This window comes from Ictalurus punctatus, chromosome 13, assembly GCF_001660625.3.
Source record: "Ictalurus punctatus breed USDA103 chromosome 13, Coco_2.0, whole genome shotgun sequence".
In the NCBI taxonomy this organism is placed as follows: Eukaryota; Metazoa; Chordata; class Actinopteri; order Siluriformes; family Ictaluridae; genus Ictalurus; species Ictalurus punctatus.
In genome coordinates, this window is record NC_030428.2 from 25,193,211 (window position 1) to 25,211,015 (window position 17,805).

Consider the following 17,805-nt stretch of genomic DNA (forward strand, 5'->3'; position numbering starts at 1 on the left):
TTTCTATAAATTGAATTCACTGTTTCTCTCATTTATGTCACAATATTTTCAATCGATTCACCCTCACACATTCCAGCTATCATGCTTGATTTTTTATGAAAAATGTTTCATTTTGAAGAACATTCATGTGTTCTTGAAACATGAAAATATTATTCACATTCAGGTTTAGTGTGTTTGTCATCTTATATAAATGTACATCTACTGTTATAAATTCTATATCTGTTATTAATCCAAGCCAATCTCTGTATACATAAAATATAGTTTTTATGTATATAAAAAAAAAAATCCCTTTTTTTTAACTTTCATTATTGGGTCCAAAATGTGTTGTGTGTATATCTTATTATATTTATTTATTATGTGAGGTATTTATTCCTTTTTTTTTTTTTTAAATATAACACGGCATGTATAAAAGAACACTGTTCTCTTCAATCTGCATTTGCTGAAATAGCCAAAAAAGGAGAATGAAATCATGAAAACATACTTATAGTCATATCACACATTAATATGTTATGCACTTTAGCTTATCATAAATAAGTTTCATCCTTACATATACAGGTTTGTTTCTTTGTTTGTTTAAACTCATCTGTATCCTCTCCTCCCAAATTCTTCTGAGGTTTCATTATCACAACGGTTATGCAATAAAAACATCTGGCCTATTCAGACTTTTCATTCTTATTTTTTACTAAAACAATTTGATAACTAAATAACAAGCAACAAACACTGCAACACTTCTTTAAACAAGAGTGACACACTGAGTTGCATTAAAATTGAGTAAAGTTAAAAATAACAATAATATATAAATAAAAACTCGCGTTCTTACTCGCGTTACTGACACATTTTTTAAATGTTATGACAACGACAAGTGTGGGGAAAAAAGTCAAAATCTTCAATATATATTTGGTTCGTTACAGCAGCGATATACAGTAGACTATGGAAATACTCTTATCATCCAATTTATTAGGAACATCTGTACACCTGCACATTTATGCAGTTATCTAATCAGCCAGTCATGTGGCATCAAAATAATGTATAAAATCAGCAGACAGAGGTCAAGAGCTTCAATTAATGTTCACATCAAACTTCAGAACGGGGAAAAAATGTGATCTCTGTGACTTTAATCATGGCGTGGTTGTTAATATCAGATGGGCTGGTTTGAGTGTTTCAGAAACTGCTGATCTCCTGGGATTTTCACACACAACAGTCTCTAGAGTTTACACATAATGGTGCGAAAAACAAAAAACATTCCCGTGAGCAGAGAGTCTGCAGGTTGACGCACCTTGCTGATGAGAGAAATCAGAGGAGAGTTACCAGACTGGTCTGAGCTGCCAGGAAGTCTATAGTAGCTCAAAGAAACACTCTTTACAACCGTGGTGAGCAGAAAAGCATCTCAGAATGCATAACACATTTAACCTTGAGATGGATGAGCTACAACAGCAGAAGACCACATCAGGTTCCACGAATAGGAATCTGATGCTATCATGGGCACCGACTAATCCAAAATGTATAGTTGAAGACTTGAAAAAGATCAGGAGACTTTTTTTTTTTCTAAGCTTCAACTGTCCGGTTAGTGCTGCTGCAACATGATTGGCTGATTAGATAAGTGCATGAATATGCAGGTGTACAGCTGTTCCTAATAAAGTGCATGGTGAGAGTAGATGTAAAATCTCTTCGCATAATCATGAGTCTTCGTTTTCGCATGTGGGTGTGTGGTAAGGGATGTGATAGAGATGAGTTATCTTTTTCTTTCATGTGTAAAAAGACATAGTTTGTGCTAAAATTATTCCACCACCAAAATAATAACGTGCTCAGCGGTGATCTGTCAGTAATCACACATTAATCATAAAAAATAAAGGAACTCTTGAGGGCATATACATATATTACTGATAAGAACCTTCAGGTTTATTAAAGAACTGACAAAGACATCAAATTTAGCATTGAGAAAATAATTTTAGTGTTCCAGCTTTAATATAAAAAATGTTATTTTCAAAAGGGACATTTTGACCCAAACAGGAGATGAGGGTGAAGGTAAGCGCTGTAGATTGGAAAACCTCTCAGTGTTGTCAGAGCTTATGTAGTTTCCTCACACGAACCATTCTGTGCTTTTAAACCCCGCAGCTGTGGGAATAAAAAGGCACAGTAGAGCTCAGGAAAGGACGAATAGATAAACAAAGCGATATGGATCAAATAATGCAAATTCTGTACAAATTCCAACTGTAGACCATCAGGCAGGACATGTCTGGTGTCCAACCTCTGTGTCATTAGTTTTGCTATGGCGCTAGATGTTTAACGTAGTTAACATTTTTAAGTAAAGACTAAAACACTCGGAGGTGTGCTGATATCGGAAACTAATCTTATGACAGGGTGGTGTGATGTGGAGTTACTGTGCTACCAGCACAAAGTTGATTTATTTTCCTATAGCAGCGTGTCTATAAGTTGTATTCCTCTTATACCAAAGTAGTTTGCCGACAATTATAATTTTGCATTAATTAAACACCAACAGGAGTAGTATTTATCCGTTTAGAGATGTTTAACATTGTGGAATGTCCACGAAGTGAGTTCCTGTTATGACGTCTATAACCGATCGCTTAAAGTTTCCCCAACCTCTAATGTTGTCAGTGTTAAATAAAAATTGCTGCACTAAAGACAAGCAATTTGGACACCAAACATGGCTACCTTGGCTATAATTAACGCAAGTTTTCCAGAAACATCCCTTTAAAGGTATGAGTGAGATTTGGTTCCTCACCGATGCGGTGGATGATCTCCTCACACTCAGTGCTGGATGCCGCCTGCAGAACCACACAGCAGAAACCCGTATCTGGAGTATCTCTGAAACAGGAAATAAAAGAATCGACAGTCAGTGTTGATATTGACCCGGCTAATCAAGTGCAAGTGTTGACGTTTCTGCTTCTACTGAGACGTAACTGAAACACGGAAATGCTTTTCCTTTTCCAGTTAGCATTACAGTGGATCCTCACAACTTTATATTATTACACTTAGAGTTATTATCTCTGTTCACTAGGATGATGTGGGGGGTTGGGGGTGGAATAAATAAACATAGATACATGGTTTTGGAGATCCATTCATCCATTTTCTATACCGCTTATCCTACTGTGTCACGCGGAACCTGGAGCCTATCCCAGGGAGCATCGGGCACAAGGTGGAGTACACCCTGGACGGGGTGCCAATCCATCACAGGGCACAATCACATTCACACACCCATTCATACACTATGGATATGCCAGTCAGTCTACCATACATGTCTTTGGACTGGGGGAGGAAACCAGAGTACCCGCACACACAGGGCAGCGGCAGGAATCAGACCCCCAACCCTGGAGGTGTGATGCGGACATGCTAACCACGAAGCCACCGTGTGCACTGGTTTTGGAGATTTTATCCCTAAATACATCTTATATGCTAATGTAATATTTTAGAATTCTAGTATTTATAATATATAGCATATATTATTATTATTATTATTGTTATTATTATTATTATTATTATGAATAAAACGAGTAATGTGATTCAGACGCCTACCCTACACAGAAAGCGAAGATGGTGAAATCTGGCTGGCCGAATCTCCCCACACATGAAATCTCAGGAAAGTGGTGTTGGAACAGCTGCTGTTTAAAATAAAATACTCTCTTTTTATTATCCTTATATTATCTTTATGTACATGTTTGAATTTCCCCATTAAAAAAATAGCTCCAAACCTCTTTGTTGGATTTATCAGTGCAGGTCAGGTGTGTCTCCTTCACATCCAGCAGCACGTCCTGAGAAAATCAGAGTGAAAGGCTTATTTGCGTTTTTATTCACATGGTTTGCTCATACGCTGCAAACTTATTTCATTTAAATTACAAGTCAAAAGTTTGGACATACCAGCTTGTAGCAGAGTTTTCTTCATTTATGCTATTTTATAGTAATGGAATCATCGTGAGCAAGAAAAGTATTAAACAAATCGAAATTAAATTAAAAACAGTATTTCTGAAGAAGCTTTGCATACTTTCGACAGGCTCTGTTAAGTTCTAAATGTTTGGAAACACAACTTAATTTTCAGTAAAATCTACTAATTAAAAATAAATATGTACATGGACATTAACTTCACTATTTGCATTTGTCTTAGAAACTAATTTTAATCCTTGACCTTGTATTAATTAAGTATTAATCATTATATAACTGTGTTTACATGCACTGTAATACAACCCCAATTCCAAAAAAGTTGAGACGCTGGGTAAAATGTAAATAAAAACAGAATGCAATGATTTGCAAATCTCATAAACCCGTATGGTATTCACAATAGAACACAGAAAACATATCAAATGTTTAAACTGGGGAAATGTACCATTTTAAGGAAAAAATAAGGCAATTTTTAATTTGATGGCTGCAACACGTCTCAAACAAGTTGCACATCTGGAAAGGCACCATCAATGCTGAAAGGTATGTAGACGTTTTAGAGCAACATCTGCTTCCATCCAGATTCCATCCCAACTTTACTTCTGAAAGACTCTGCCTCTCTAAGATACACTTTTTATACCCAATCATGTTACTGACCTGTTGCCAATTAACCTAATTAGTTGCAAAATCTTCCTCCAGCTGTTTCTTTTTAGTAACACTTACTTTTCCAGCCTTTTGTTTCCTCCGTCCCAACTTTTTTGAGACGTGTTGCGGCCATCAAATTCAAAATTTCCTTAAAACGGTACATTTCCTCAGTTTAAACATTTGATATGTTTTCTATGTTCTATTATGAATACCGTACAGGTTTATTTTATTTGCAAATCATTGCATTCTGTTTTTATTTACATTTTACACAGCGTCCCAACTTTTCTGGAACTGGGGTTGTAATATCATCATTATTAAATAATATTATTTCAGCAGTTATTCATTTTGTCTTTATTTTAACGTGCTGATGGGCTGTTTTTCTATTTCTGATATTTTCCCTATAATCAGTAGTGTTATTATTATTATTATTATTATTATTATTAAACATTACTGTTCCAAGTAGCAAAATGAATATGAATTATTATGAATTATTATGACTATAAAACATTCAAATCAATCTTAATATTATTTATCATCATTACAATAACATTTCATCTAACATGGTATTCGAGCAGTATGTAATTGTTAATGCTATCATTCTTTGAATTTATTGGCTCACTAGTACTACATCTGCATAAAATAGGGCGTTTCATGCAAATAATATGCAAATGTGATAAACTGTGGTATGTTATATGAGGGTGAGTAAAAGAAAATAAAACAAATAGCTGTCACAAAAGTGTCAAATTTTTCTACACAATCTCCATTTAGTTCAATGCAAGTGTTTTAGTGCTAGTGTCCGGATTAATCGAAGAAAAGCATCTATTAAATTCTTTCTGTCGTACTTTTAAGGTTTTCATTTGACTCACACTTGTATACGCGACTGGTCATCAAGCCAATTTCATAGATGAGTAAGAACAGTCTGTGCATCATTATATGATTAAGTCCCTATCACTCTGGGTTTTCAAAATGCGGTTTTAGCAATCCCATACACTTATTTGCTGATTCTGATGCTAATGTTTATTGCTAACATTAGGTCATATTATGGCAAATGCTACATTTGAGATGATGTATTATTACAAAAAAAACAAAAAAAAACATGAGTCTTCTTTGCTGGTTGGGTGTAATCATACCTTCCTGCTCTGCCTCTTTTGTAGCACAGCGGGTATGGCGTATTGCAAAACCTCCTTCCCTCCATACTGACACAAACAGGAGAAAGGGGATTAATTAGTCAGCTTCACTCTTTACAAACTAAGAGCCATATTCAGAGAGGATTTAAAATAGGAATTCAGGTATTCAAACGTAACGACAAATGTACTGTGAGAGGTAAGCACATGGGGGGAAGTTTGCCTAAATCAGAGGAGTGTTTATGTAAGAAAACACAGGTATTGTGTTTAAATACGAAACACAAGTGTTTCTGTTTTGTCCAGTTCTACCCTTACACTTAGGCCAATTTGTTCTATTCTTTTTGGGTTTTTTTGGCTTAAAGGCAAGTGCTTGTATTTGAAGATGGTGGTCTGGATGCTACTGTAATATATAGGCATGTATATGTGCTGTCTCTGATGCTTCTACTGAATAAAACACAAGCGCTACGCACGAGTGCTTCCCATAATCTGTATGAGAAGCCCTGAAAATGAACTTAAGCAGGTGTGTATCCCGTCTCTGAATACCCATAACTTTCCCTCTGTAAATACTGAAGTAAAATAAATTCCCAGCCCAAATAATCAATCAGTAAATTCTATTCCTGAGCAGTGATAGCGATTATGAATTGGCACTTAGTGAAAAACGAGTGCACAGTTAATATTTACTATACCATTCCTATGTTTGTTTTTCCTAACAGCTGCACTGCATACAGGATCCTGTTAACAGAATAACAGCAGAAGAGTTTTACCCACAAATGAAAATCACTCATAAGTCTTCATTGACAGTGAGCATACAGATGTCCTGCAGTTTCTCACCGTCCCTCTTTGACACACTGGCTCTGGCTGTCACGCTGCCCTGGGGGTTTGGGAAGAGGCGAGCCAAACTCCAGCGAGGGATTCTCCTGTTTTAGCTGGCGTAAAAGCGGCAGCAAGGGGCGATACACAGCGCCGTTCTCACCTCTCCAGCGCAATAGGCGCAGGAACAGAGGCTGTCCTTTTAATCTGGACAGCACCACACCTGCCTTTACACAACACACAATGGTAAATTTGATTAGAAACTAAATAATGCCTGCATCGCTACAAGTTACATAGTTACAAATCGGGTGCCAACACATCGTGTCATGAAGAAATGGCTTACTGACTTATTAAAATACTAAAATAAACTTACTATGCTTGATTTAAAAATTATATATATATATATATATATATATATATATATATATATATATATATATATATATATTCGTCCAATCAGCATGGCTGAATCCTCTAATATTTACAAAAATGTAATTAAAAAAGAAAATAATATAAGGGGAAATAATCAATTGATACAAAAAAAATGTCCAACCAATTAAAATATGAAAGTATTAACACCTCACAATACTCACAATACGATGGTAATAACTTACAAAATCAATATCATATTGTCATTTAAGTTTATGATTTCCTTTATTGTCATTTCTCTGCCCGTGGATACATACAGAAAAAATGAAATGCTGTTTCTCCCAGACCAAACAGTGCAGAACAGATGAAGAATAATGTCTAGAATAGAGAAAGTCTATGAAAAGTTGAATACAGTGTTCAGCATTGAATTTATTTGTGATGTCATACTCCACAGTAATGGATGATGGCTCATATGAAAATAGACCCTCGGGGCTTTGAGAATTTGCGGTTATTATTAAGTATTACTTTTTTTTTTCTTTTTTACACCTAGCCTGCTAGATTTAAATGTTATTTTGAAAAGCTTAAGTTGTTTTATCTCTGTCCCAGTGTTATTGTGGAGACGTGTGAATTGTTTGCCCAGCATGGATCTCAAACCCCTCCCGTTTCCCATCGCCCTGCTCTGCAGCAGCTGAACACAGAGTCACGATACTCTACACACAGAAACCCAACCGCGTCCTGACTCATTTTATGACAGACTCACGGCAATAAAATAATTCATTACTTTATACTGATTGAAAATGTCTGATAAATCAATTTCCATTCGACTGGCCGGAATGGAACACTGCGTGAAAGGGTTAAAAAGTTTAAAAACCATACAATAGAAATATCAAATTATATAATATATCCAGCTGAATATCAAAAGGGACCGGAGGCTTCAACAAACGCATCTTGCACCACCATCTAAGATCATATCACAGATTTATACCATAGCGCTGAATTGTCAATACTATGGAAAGTTACCGGTTCAATCCGATAAATTACAGCAACTTTCCACATAATCTAAGGATAATAATAAATGGATAAAAAAAAAAAACATCTTTCATTTAGCATTTGTGAAGTTTTCAAACATGGGAAAGTTTTCAGAACAGAGAAAGTTTGTGATTTTAAACTAACCTGTTTTGCAGATACTCAATGTAAATATAAAACAAACAGATAAAAAAGTATGACGTCTTCCATTAATAAGTAAAAAAATAAAGTTAGTGTTGGCAAATCATTGTGGTATAAGAGGAATAAAACGGAGATGTTGCTGTTTATAGGGAAATAATCAACTTCAGGGTGGTAACAATAACTCCGCTTCACACCACTACTGTTTGTTGATTCATTTCCTATAACACCATGCCCCCTAAGTGTTTTCTTCGTTACATTGCCTTTACACAACACTGAGTGGCATCAGCGCTATCTGCCTATACATGACATCACTGTTTTAAACATGAATGGACTGAAATCGCTCATCTGCGTAGTTATAGTACACAGAGAAAAAGTTCAATTGAAAAATAAAATAACAATAAGCAAAACGTATGAAATATAACTCTTACATAATATACATAAATAGATCATGAGGCTAAATCCGAACCTTTCCATTGCTGGAATTTCTCAGTGATATGCCGTTGATTTCGTCGATGATGTCTCCAGGCTCTGCAAACATGTCCGCCTGAGCCACACCACCTTGGAGCAGCTCCAACACAAACACACGCTTGTCCAGATATCTGAGAGAAACAGAGGAAGCATGAGAAAGGCAGATAACCGAGACTCAGACAGAACACAGAACATGTTAGCAAAGAGTCATCACGTTCAAGCAGAATTAAGGTTAGAAAGTGCGTGTAAGTGTGCAGAAGCATGTGCGATGTGCAGAAATCCTCAGCGTGAAAGCTGAGAGAGACATGCTGCTGTAGGCATGCTAACCTGAGAACCATCCCCAGCTCGCGACACGGCACGGCCTCATACGTTTCACACACCTATAACACACGAGTAGGCTTTTATCATGCATTATCACATGCACATAGTGCTAATTATGCAAGTCACGATGCTTCAGACTTACCGGGAGCAGCCAGCTCTCATCCAGAAAGCTGCAGTTCTGAGGATATGGACAGGACGTTAAAATGGGATCAGTTTATTTAGGGGTGTAAAGATTTCTCTTCTAATTTCAGTTAACACATATGCATCAGTTTTTATCACTAGTGTTTATTATTTAGATTCAGTCCCAGTGAAGGAGGTGTGGCCTCTTTGCTGTCAGTCCCAGTGAAGGAGCTGTGGCCTCTTTGCTGTCAGTCCTAGTGCAGGAGTTGTGGCCTCTTTGCTGTCAGTCCCAGTGAAGTAGGTGTGGCCTCTTTGCTGTCAGTCCTAGTTAAGGAAGTGTGGCCTCTTTGCTGTCAGTCCCAGTGAAGGAGGTGTCTCTTTGCTACAGTGTTGCATTCAGAGCAGATGTTTACCTGTATGTTGAGCTTGAACTCCATTTCAGCGAGAACCAGACACAGAGAGAGAAAAGGCTCTAAAAGGTAAAAAAAAAAATAATAATAAAAAATAAAATAATTGTTTCAATGTTAGATGCTTTATAAGTATATCAAATACAAGTTTATTACTGAGATTAGAAGCCTCACCTACAAATTCCTCATTCCTCAATACAGAAATATCAGGACTGTACCACTGCAAATGGGCAAATGAATGACAATTATTTATTTTATGAACTGATCCAGTACAAGTAAAACAGCAATGATCTTACTGACCTCGATGATGCTGGATGTGTGTAGCAGATGGTTGACTACATTTCCCAGAGTTTTCCTGCTCAGCATTAAGCGGATGAAGTAGCGTCCCCGGCCCTGAGCGCTCAGGAGTTTGGGACACGCTGTGGTCTGTTGTACAGCTAAAGAGACAGCGCTCAGCCTTCAGAAGCAACAGTGGGGTATAAAATGAATTTTGAAGATGACTGATCAGGATAATCAGGTGCCATTGGCTATCCTGGTACTTGGCAGAATTCACAATGCCATCAATGGACACAAGACAAAACATCACTGATCCACCACTATATTTAAAAGTGAGTTTGGGTTTTTTTCCCCCTTGTGTGCTGATGGTGTTCATGGCCAAAACGTTCAGTTAAAGTTTTAAGAGTGAAGTTCAGGAGCTGCAGTTTGTAAGTTCCTGTCATGATGTAGCTGCAAATGCAATGTGACAGTTTATTAAAACAAAGTCCAGCAAACAAATCCAATATGATAGGCAGGTGCAAGGTCAAAGCAGGGAAATGGGTCAGGCCAGCAGTAAACAGGATATCAAAGGAGAACCAGAGTACAAAAACCAAGCAAAGTCAAAAAACCAGAACAGCAAACATAAACAACGGCTTGGTAAGTCAGAGTAAATACAACTGAGCATTACTTCGCAAAGTTCAAAGTGACTGAAGTTCCTGTTATAAAGGGTGGTGTGTGAGTGTGTGTGATTAATCATTAGTACTGTTAGACTGAGAGCATGCCGGTGTGCGACGTTGGGAATTGTACTCTTTGTCCACCATGTTTGTAGACGGCGGTGCATTCTGGGAAATCAGAAAAAGAGCTCTGAAACGGAGTGGACCTGACAGTTTCTCTCAGGAAGAGCTTCTTTCATGCAACCCTTACAAGCAACATGTTGTGATAGTGGTGTTTAATAGATTATTTTGAAACTGGACAAAACCAAGAATCAGCTAAGCTGTGCAATACTGAATACTGTGCGTCTTTGCCGCAATCGCCATGCTCATCCAACCAAATTTAATTATTTATGTATGTTTTTTTTTAATAGCCATGACCTATATGACTTGTGCGGGTCAATAAGTCACTCGTGTGGGATTTTATACTTATGCAACCTTATCCTTGTCCCACAAGGAAACAGGATATGTTCAAAACCAGTCAGCCAGAAATGATCTTAGGGCAGCACGGTTGCCTCACAGCTCCCGGGTCCTGGGTTTGATCATGAGCGCAGGTGTGGAGTATCACATGTTCTCCCTTTGGGTTTTCTCCGTGTGGTCCGTTTCCCTCCAGCCTCTCAAAAACATGCCAGTAGGTGGATTGGCTAAGATAAATTGCCACTAGGTATGAGTGTGTGTGTGTGTGTGTGTGTGTGTGGTTCCATGCGGTGGACTAGCATCGCACCCAGTGTTTCCAGGATTGTAATACATTGTGAGACTAAGACTGACCTTCCACATGTGTCCAGTTGAACTAACTGCTCAAAACAACACCAGTAGTCTCTGTGTGTCAAACTCAGCACCGGTTCTGCGGACAGGAAAGGAAGAAAAAAACAAAAAACAAATCAAGTTCAAATGCTATCACAGTACACAATGCTGTGAAAAAGTATTTGCCCCGATCCTGATTTCTTCTGTTTTTGTATATATCTCATACTAAAGAGTTTTAGATCTTCAAACGAAATCTAAGATAAAACAACCTGAGTAAACACAAAATACTGTTTTTAAGTGATAATGTTATTTATTGCAGCAAAAAAGTTATCCGATTCCAACTGGGCATGTGTGAAAATGTATTTTCCCCTGTAGTTACTAATTCCCCAAATTTAATAATGAAGTTCAACTGGACTAAACGCGACCAGGCCTGATTACTGCAAACCCTATTCAATCAAATCAACACTAAAATAGAACTTTTTCCACAGGATAGGTTAAAAAGCATTGGTTAAACGGTCTTACCCAGTAACACATTGTACCAAAATTGAAAGAAATTCCAGAAGTGACGAGGAAGAAGGTGATTGAAATACAACAGTCTGTAATTACAGTATAGGTCATCATAGACATCATTACATGCGTGTATGTATGCGCTGTGTTGCATGAGAGTTTAAGTGTGTTCATGAGCAATTCTGTGAGGTCCTGTGAGTTGCTATCAGGCATTAGAGTGTTCTTGTCTTATAAAACCGTGTGTGTGTAAATCTTCACAAATGTGCTTTAGCTTACATAGAAAATATTACAGCATCAAGCGAGATGTCAGACCTGTATTATATTAAATAATTAAAAACTGAAGCGTTTTGTTCCACTTATACCATAGCACTTAGCCAATTGTATTAATTAAAAAAACTAAACATCATTAATTTTATCCGTTTATATTTACACTTAACGTTATGGAATGTTCACAAAGAAGTTACTTCCTCTTACAACATATGTTATAGCAGCTATAAACAGTAGCTCCTTCGACCATCCTCTCTTTTCTCTGTCTTATGAAGTTATTACGACAAAAATAGCTGCTGCTTGTCATGTCACCCAGAAACAGGAAATTCCTCTGTCCTGAAAACGTTCCTGTGTTTAAAAACGGTTACAGCTTTACTTCTGACTGTTACAAAGTGCTGATACTGTCCATAAATGCTACATAAACATCTCCTTTCAGAGGTTTATGTTGAGCATCTGCTATTTTAATCCCTGGTGTATGTTGATACTTTAGAAATGTTAATATGTTGGAACCATACTAACCTTGCAGCCTGAACTATTGACAGAGCTGCTGTTATAGAAGATGAATCAACACCTTCTAACCAATCAGAATCGAGAATTTAACAGCGTTGCAGTGTAAAGCTGATAAATGCACTACTGATTTATGTATGCGCCTCGAGGTCACGGTTGCGTCCCTGGTTTAAAAGAAATAGTTGAGAACCTGGAGGAAATGTGTGTGTATGTGTGAGTGTGTGTATGGGATGGAGTTATAGTGTATGCTGATGAAGGAAAGAAAGTCTGTTCTCACGCTGCAGTCCTTTACGCAGAATAAGCTCCAGGAGCTCGCAGCATGAAGCCAGATGAGGACTTGAGTCAGTCACGGTGTCTTCAGCCTGCAGCTCCAAAATACACACTGCACACCAGACACTGAGTTATAGAGCATATTCATACAGGTATGAGAGATAATTCAATGGAATTATTACGTTTGTGCTAATATGATTTGCTGTGCTATGATTAAATGATAGTAAAGTTATTCGTGCGCCTGGACATTGTGCCATAGAGAACTTGGGTTACTGACTCATTCCAGCAAGGTTTTCCAGGAAGTGTTATTCCATTATCAAATAAATCTGCCAATACACATGAACCATAATAAACCACACCTACTTTACACTGTGTGGGAATGTTTCATGATGTTGAAGTCTCTGAGCTTGGCCTTGTGAATTGTATATATGTCTGCTTTTTATTTTCCCTTACTTTTAAGGACTTTTAGTATTTTTTCCAGTTCATGGTTGCTTTGATAACTATAACTTTAATGTTCATATTATGTTACTTATCTAAAACTACTGTTATAATTAATGCTTAAAGTACTAAGTAGTAGTATTAGTTGTAGTAGTAGTACAAGGATAAGGAGGAAGACAAGTAGTATTATTAGTAGTAATAGTAGCAGTAGGAGGCGGAGTATAAGTAGTGAAAGTAATTAGTATTAGTAGTAATATTATTATTATTACTACTACTAGTAGTAATATTAGCAGTAGGAGAAAGAGGAGTAATAGTAGGAGGAGAGTGAGGAGGAACTATAAGTAGGAGGAGGAGGAGGAGTATAAGTAGTAGTAGGAGGAGAATGAGGCGGAGTATACATAGTAGTAGGAGGAGAATGAGGAGGAGTATACGTAGTAGTAGGAGGAGAATGAGGAGGAGGAGTATAAGGAGGAGGAGGAGAAGGAGGAGGAGTATAAGTAGTAATAGGAGGAGAATGAGGAGGAGTATAAGTAGTAGTAGTAGTAGGAGGAGGAGGAGTATAAGTAGTAGTAGGAGGAGAAGGAGGAGGAGTATAAGTAGTAGTAGGAGGAGAATGAGCAGGAGTATATGTAGTAATAGGAGGAGAACGAGGAGGAGTATGAGTAGTAGTAGTAGGAGGAGGAGGAGGAGTATAAGTAGTAGTAGGAGGAGAAGGAGGAGGAGTATAAGTAGTAGTAGGAGGAGAATGAGCAGGAGTATATGTAGTAATAGGAGGAGAACGAGGAGGAGTATGAGTAGTAGGAGGAGTAAAAGTAGTAGCAGCAGTAGTAGGAGGATGAGTATAATCAGTAGTAGGAAGAGTATATGTAGTTGTAAGAGGAGGAGTAGAAGTTGCAGTAGTAGGAGGAGGAGGATGAGTATAAGCAGTATGAGAAGGAGTTTAATTGGTAGGAGGGGAGGAGGAAAAGTATAAGTAGTAGTAGGAGAAGTATAAGTAGTAGAGAAGGAAGAGGAGAAGTATAAGTAGTATGAGAAGGAGTAGAAGGTAGAAGAAGAGGAGGAGCAGCTGCAGTAGTAAAAATACGTAGTATTAGTAATAGTAGTAGTAATTGTCGTAGCAGTAAGTAGTAGATGATACTGTAGTAGCAGTAATTAGTAGTAGTAGAAGAAGTATTGAGTACATGCTATAGCCTTAAGGACAGCTGCTACACCTGGCTTTGTAAATCAGCCTGTTCACTGACTATTTTTAAAACAAATATTGACACTGGGACAAGTGTGAACATCATTATTCACATATGTGCAGAGAAGGCTAAGACTGTAGACTGGCTGCATCCCAAATGTCACTTTGTTCTCTTCATAGCACACTATGTAGGATGTGAAATATAATGGCATTACCACCTTTGTGGTGCAATATCCAATATTTAAAAAAAAAAAAACAACAACTGTAGCCTAATAACATGTTAACTATATAATAATAATAATAATAATAATAATAATAATAATAATAATAATAATAATAATAATGACTTGGGAAAGTTAGTTAGTTAGTTAGTTTTGGGTTTGCAGCATAATCACAAAGACATCAGAAATCACGAGTGGCATATATAAACAACATACACAATATAAAGAAAATTAAAAATTGTAAAACTTTAAAGAGGAATAATGAATGGAATACCAGACCAGCTGGTCATCAGTTAACAACTACTAAAGGAAGAATTTAAAAATGTAATTGCTTGAGGGATAAAAGATCATTTAGACCTGTTTTTCATACAGTGGGGAACAATACCATCGGCCAGATGGCAATAATTCAAAAGCCGACGCCAAAGGATGCCTTTTGTCACTCAAAATAATATTTGCCTTATTTAACACTCACTCTTTATAACTACTTTCTGTACTCTGTAATGTAATCCCTAACAATTTACTTGCCATTGTTACCACTTTTCCTCAATGTACCTTGGTAGCATTACCATACCAACAAATAACACAGAATGTCATAACACTTTCAATAAAAGCACCACAAAATATCATTAAAGGAGAGTAATTTCTTTAGGAAATACATCCTCTGTTGTGTCTTCTTACTTATATAATCGGTCCACATGTCCCATTTAAGCTTGTGGTCAAGCACTATACCAGTGTATTCATAATCTGTAACTGACTGAATTGGCTCCCCATTAATTAATGTAGGATGTGATATTTTCTGCTCTCTGAAATCCATCATCTCCTTTGTTTTGGAGATATTTAGGAGACGATTTGATTTCTCACACCAGTTCTCACACACAAAAACTCAAGGACAGGCCCATGCTCTTCCTCCTCATCATGTAAAAGGCACACTAAAGCAATATCATCTGCATACTTAATGATATATCTATTCATAAAAGTGCTTAAAATAAATAATAACTGTGATAAAACACATCCCTGAGGTAATCATTTTATCAGAAGTAGACCCACCTGTATTAACCTGCAGGGTTCTGGTACTGAGGAAATCGGCCCCCCACATAATCAGCCTACTTTCAAGTAAAAAGTCTTTTGCCAGTATAACTGCTAATGTACTAGGGGAAATGCAGATGAGAAATCTACAAATAAAACTTTACCATGAGTCTTTGGTTTCTCTAAGTGAGAATGCAGCAGATGCAATACAATCGAGATTGCATCCTCTACCCCCCTAGAAGCTTGATATCCAAATTCCCGAGGATCTCTTTTTCACTAAGAGATCAAAACACTTCATCTCCAGTGATGTCAATGCTATCGGCCGAAAATCATTTAATCCTGAAAGTCTAATAACTTTTGCTACTGGAACTATTGTAGATGTTTTCCATAAAGCAGAGACAATACGAGTATTATAAGATGCCCTAAAACTGTCAGTAAAAACTGGCACTAACTGGGCAGCACAACGCTTTAAAACATTACCATAGATCTTATCTGGGCCGGGACTTTTTTTTTTTTTACGATGATTACATTTTCTAAAAATCTGACTGACCTCTAGCTTATTAATATAAAGACCAGCGGAAAACACGAGTTGTAGGTAATAGCGACATCGCAGAAACAGCATCTCATTGGACATTTTCAGCTCCTCATTATCTTGCAGCACCAAAGGCTATGTACCTCTCCCCTTATGGGGAACATTTGTCATAATCTTAATTTCCTTAAGAGCCAAGTATTTCTAGAGTTACCAGATGTCAAAAATGCCTCTTATAAATTTTTTGCTTATAAATATGCTTATCTATTTGTATTTGCCTTCATTTTGATCTGCCCCTGTCCCTTAATGTCCCTTAATGTTATCACATCCTGATTTCTTTAAACCTTTCCTTTCTTATTTATGTGTAGGTCTTTAATTCTTTAGATGCCCAAGGTTTATCATTAGGGTAGACTTTGAAAATCTTAGTAGAGATGACAGAATCAACGTGTCCACTGTCTCAACCTGTTCATTAACATCTACACTACCAAAGACCTCCCACGGTGTAGCCTACATTCAAAGCATCCCTGCAAAGCCATTGTACTGTCATTATCCCACACTTTAACAGTCTTTTCCTGAGGCTTCTTCCTTTTCAAGTAACCTCTAATAAACAGGGCGGAGATAGACTACCGTGTGATCAGACGCCCCCTAGTGGATGGAGAAGAGATGACATATAAGCCTTTTTGACAGCTCCATAACACATATCTAAAGTCTTTTTTTTTCTTTTCTTTCTTTTTCTAGTGGGGCAGTCAACATATTGATACATACACGCTTCTTAACATTGCAGTTATTAAAATCACCCAGAATAAACTTAGGAGCATCAGGAGAAATTGTCTCAAGGGAAAGGATCAGATATGATCATTATTACTGATTGGGAATGCAATGCTGGGGAAGCAGCATATGAACTCTTACCTTTCAGTGTCTCGATAAGCGGGTCTTTAGCTGGCATTGCTCTTAATTCTCTTATTCCCTAGGAAACAGTCTCAGGTACGCATGGACGCACATTACAAATACGCTGGCATTTCATCCACTGATCCGGAGGTTGTTAGAACATAGACGTAGTATAGAGTAAAAAGCTAACATGTAGCAAAATAAAAACGTGTCCTTCTTTAAGCCTGGGCTGAAGAGACCGAGCTCAGATGAAGAGGGTAATTATGCAGAATATGGAGGTTATGAATGCGCGTTATGTACGCCTGCGTTTAAGCAAATCTGGTCTTTAAACAGTTCAACCATCACCACCCCTTCCTTTACAAACATGTGTTTTTGTCGCCCTCTGGTGCCTGGAATTAGATTTCAGAAAATATTCATTGCCCAATTAAATACGCAGCGTTGTGGTTTGAAAACACAATATGAATATGGCCAAAAGTTTCTAGACACCTGACCATCACATCCATACAGTATGCGGCTCTTCCCCAAACTGCTGGAGTTACACAATTGTATAGGATGTATCCATATGCTGTAGCGTTACAATTTCCCTTCATTGGAACTAAGAGGCACAAACCTGTTCCAGCATGACAATGCCCTAACCCTAACCCTTTTGCCAAGATTGGACTGGAAGAACTCGAGTGTCCTGCATAGAGCCCTGACCTCAACAACTCTGAACACCTTTGGGATGAACTGGAACACCGACTGCACTCCAATATCAGTGCCTGATCTCATTTGTGGCTGAATGAACACAAATTTTCTAGTGGAAAACCTTCCCAGAAGAGTGGAGGTTATTATTATAACAACAAAAGAGGGACTACATCTGGAATGGGATGTTCAACAAGCACATATGGGTATGATAGTGAGGTGTCCACATACTTTTGGACATATAGTGTGTATCAAGAGTG

General features: G+C 37.5%; 1 protein-coding gene across 2 annotated transcripts; it reads right to left on the minus strand.

Moving 5' to 3' along the window:
* Window positions 1-365: 365 nt before the first annotated feature.
* si:ch211-250n8.1 (uncharacterized) lies at window positions 366-17,216 on the minus strand. Of its 2 annotated transcripts, none has more exons than XM_017484442.3 (16): window positions 16,886-17,216; window positions 12,590-12,694; window positions 11,056-11,131; window positions 9,623-9,779; window positions 9,497-9,542; window positions 9,329-9,387; window positions 8,938-8,973; window positions 8,802-8,854; window positions 8,473-8,605; window positions 6,492-6,697; window positions 6,347-6,392; window positions 5,667-5,732; window positions 3,711-3,770; window positions 3,535-3,617; window positions 2,744-2,826; window positions 366-2,115 (listed from the first exon to the last, which is right to left on the minus strand). In XM_017484442.3, exons 1-16 carry the CDS (start codon window positions 16,920-16,922, stop codon window positions 2,081-2,083), a joined length of 1,281 nt encoding a protein of 426 aa, XP_017339931.1. In that variant the 5' UTR covers window positions 16,923-17,216; the 3' UTR covers window positions 366-2,080. The 2 variants fall into 2 exon arrangements, with proteins under 2 accessions (XP_017339931.1, XP_017339930.1); XM_017484441.3 differs by having other exon boundaries at window positions 3,535-3,620; window positions 16,886-17,215.
* Between the last annotated feature and the right edge of the window lie 589 nt (window positions 17,217-17,805).

Bases quoted from the DNA above. Each gene is read 5' to 3' on its own strand.
- si:ch211-250n8.1 (XM_017484441.3), bottom strand. From the start codon at position 16,922: ATGCCAGCTAAAGACCCGCTTATCGAGACACTGAAAG. The intron at 8,855-8,937 runs GTAAGTCTGAAG...CGTGTGTTATAG, and splicing joins ATGAGAGCTGGCTGCTCCCG to GTGTGTGAAACGTATGAGGC. The intron at 3,771-5,666 runs GTATGATTACAC...TGATTTTCTCAG, and splicing joins AAAAGAGGCAGAGCAGGAAG to GACGTGCTGCTGGATGTGAA.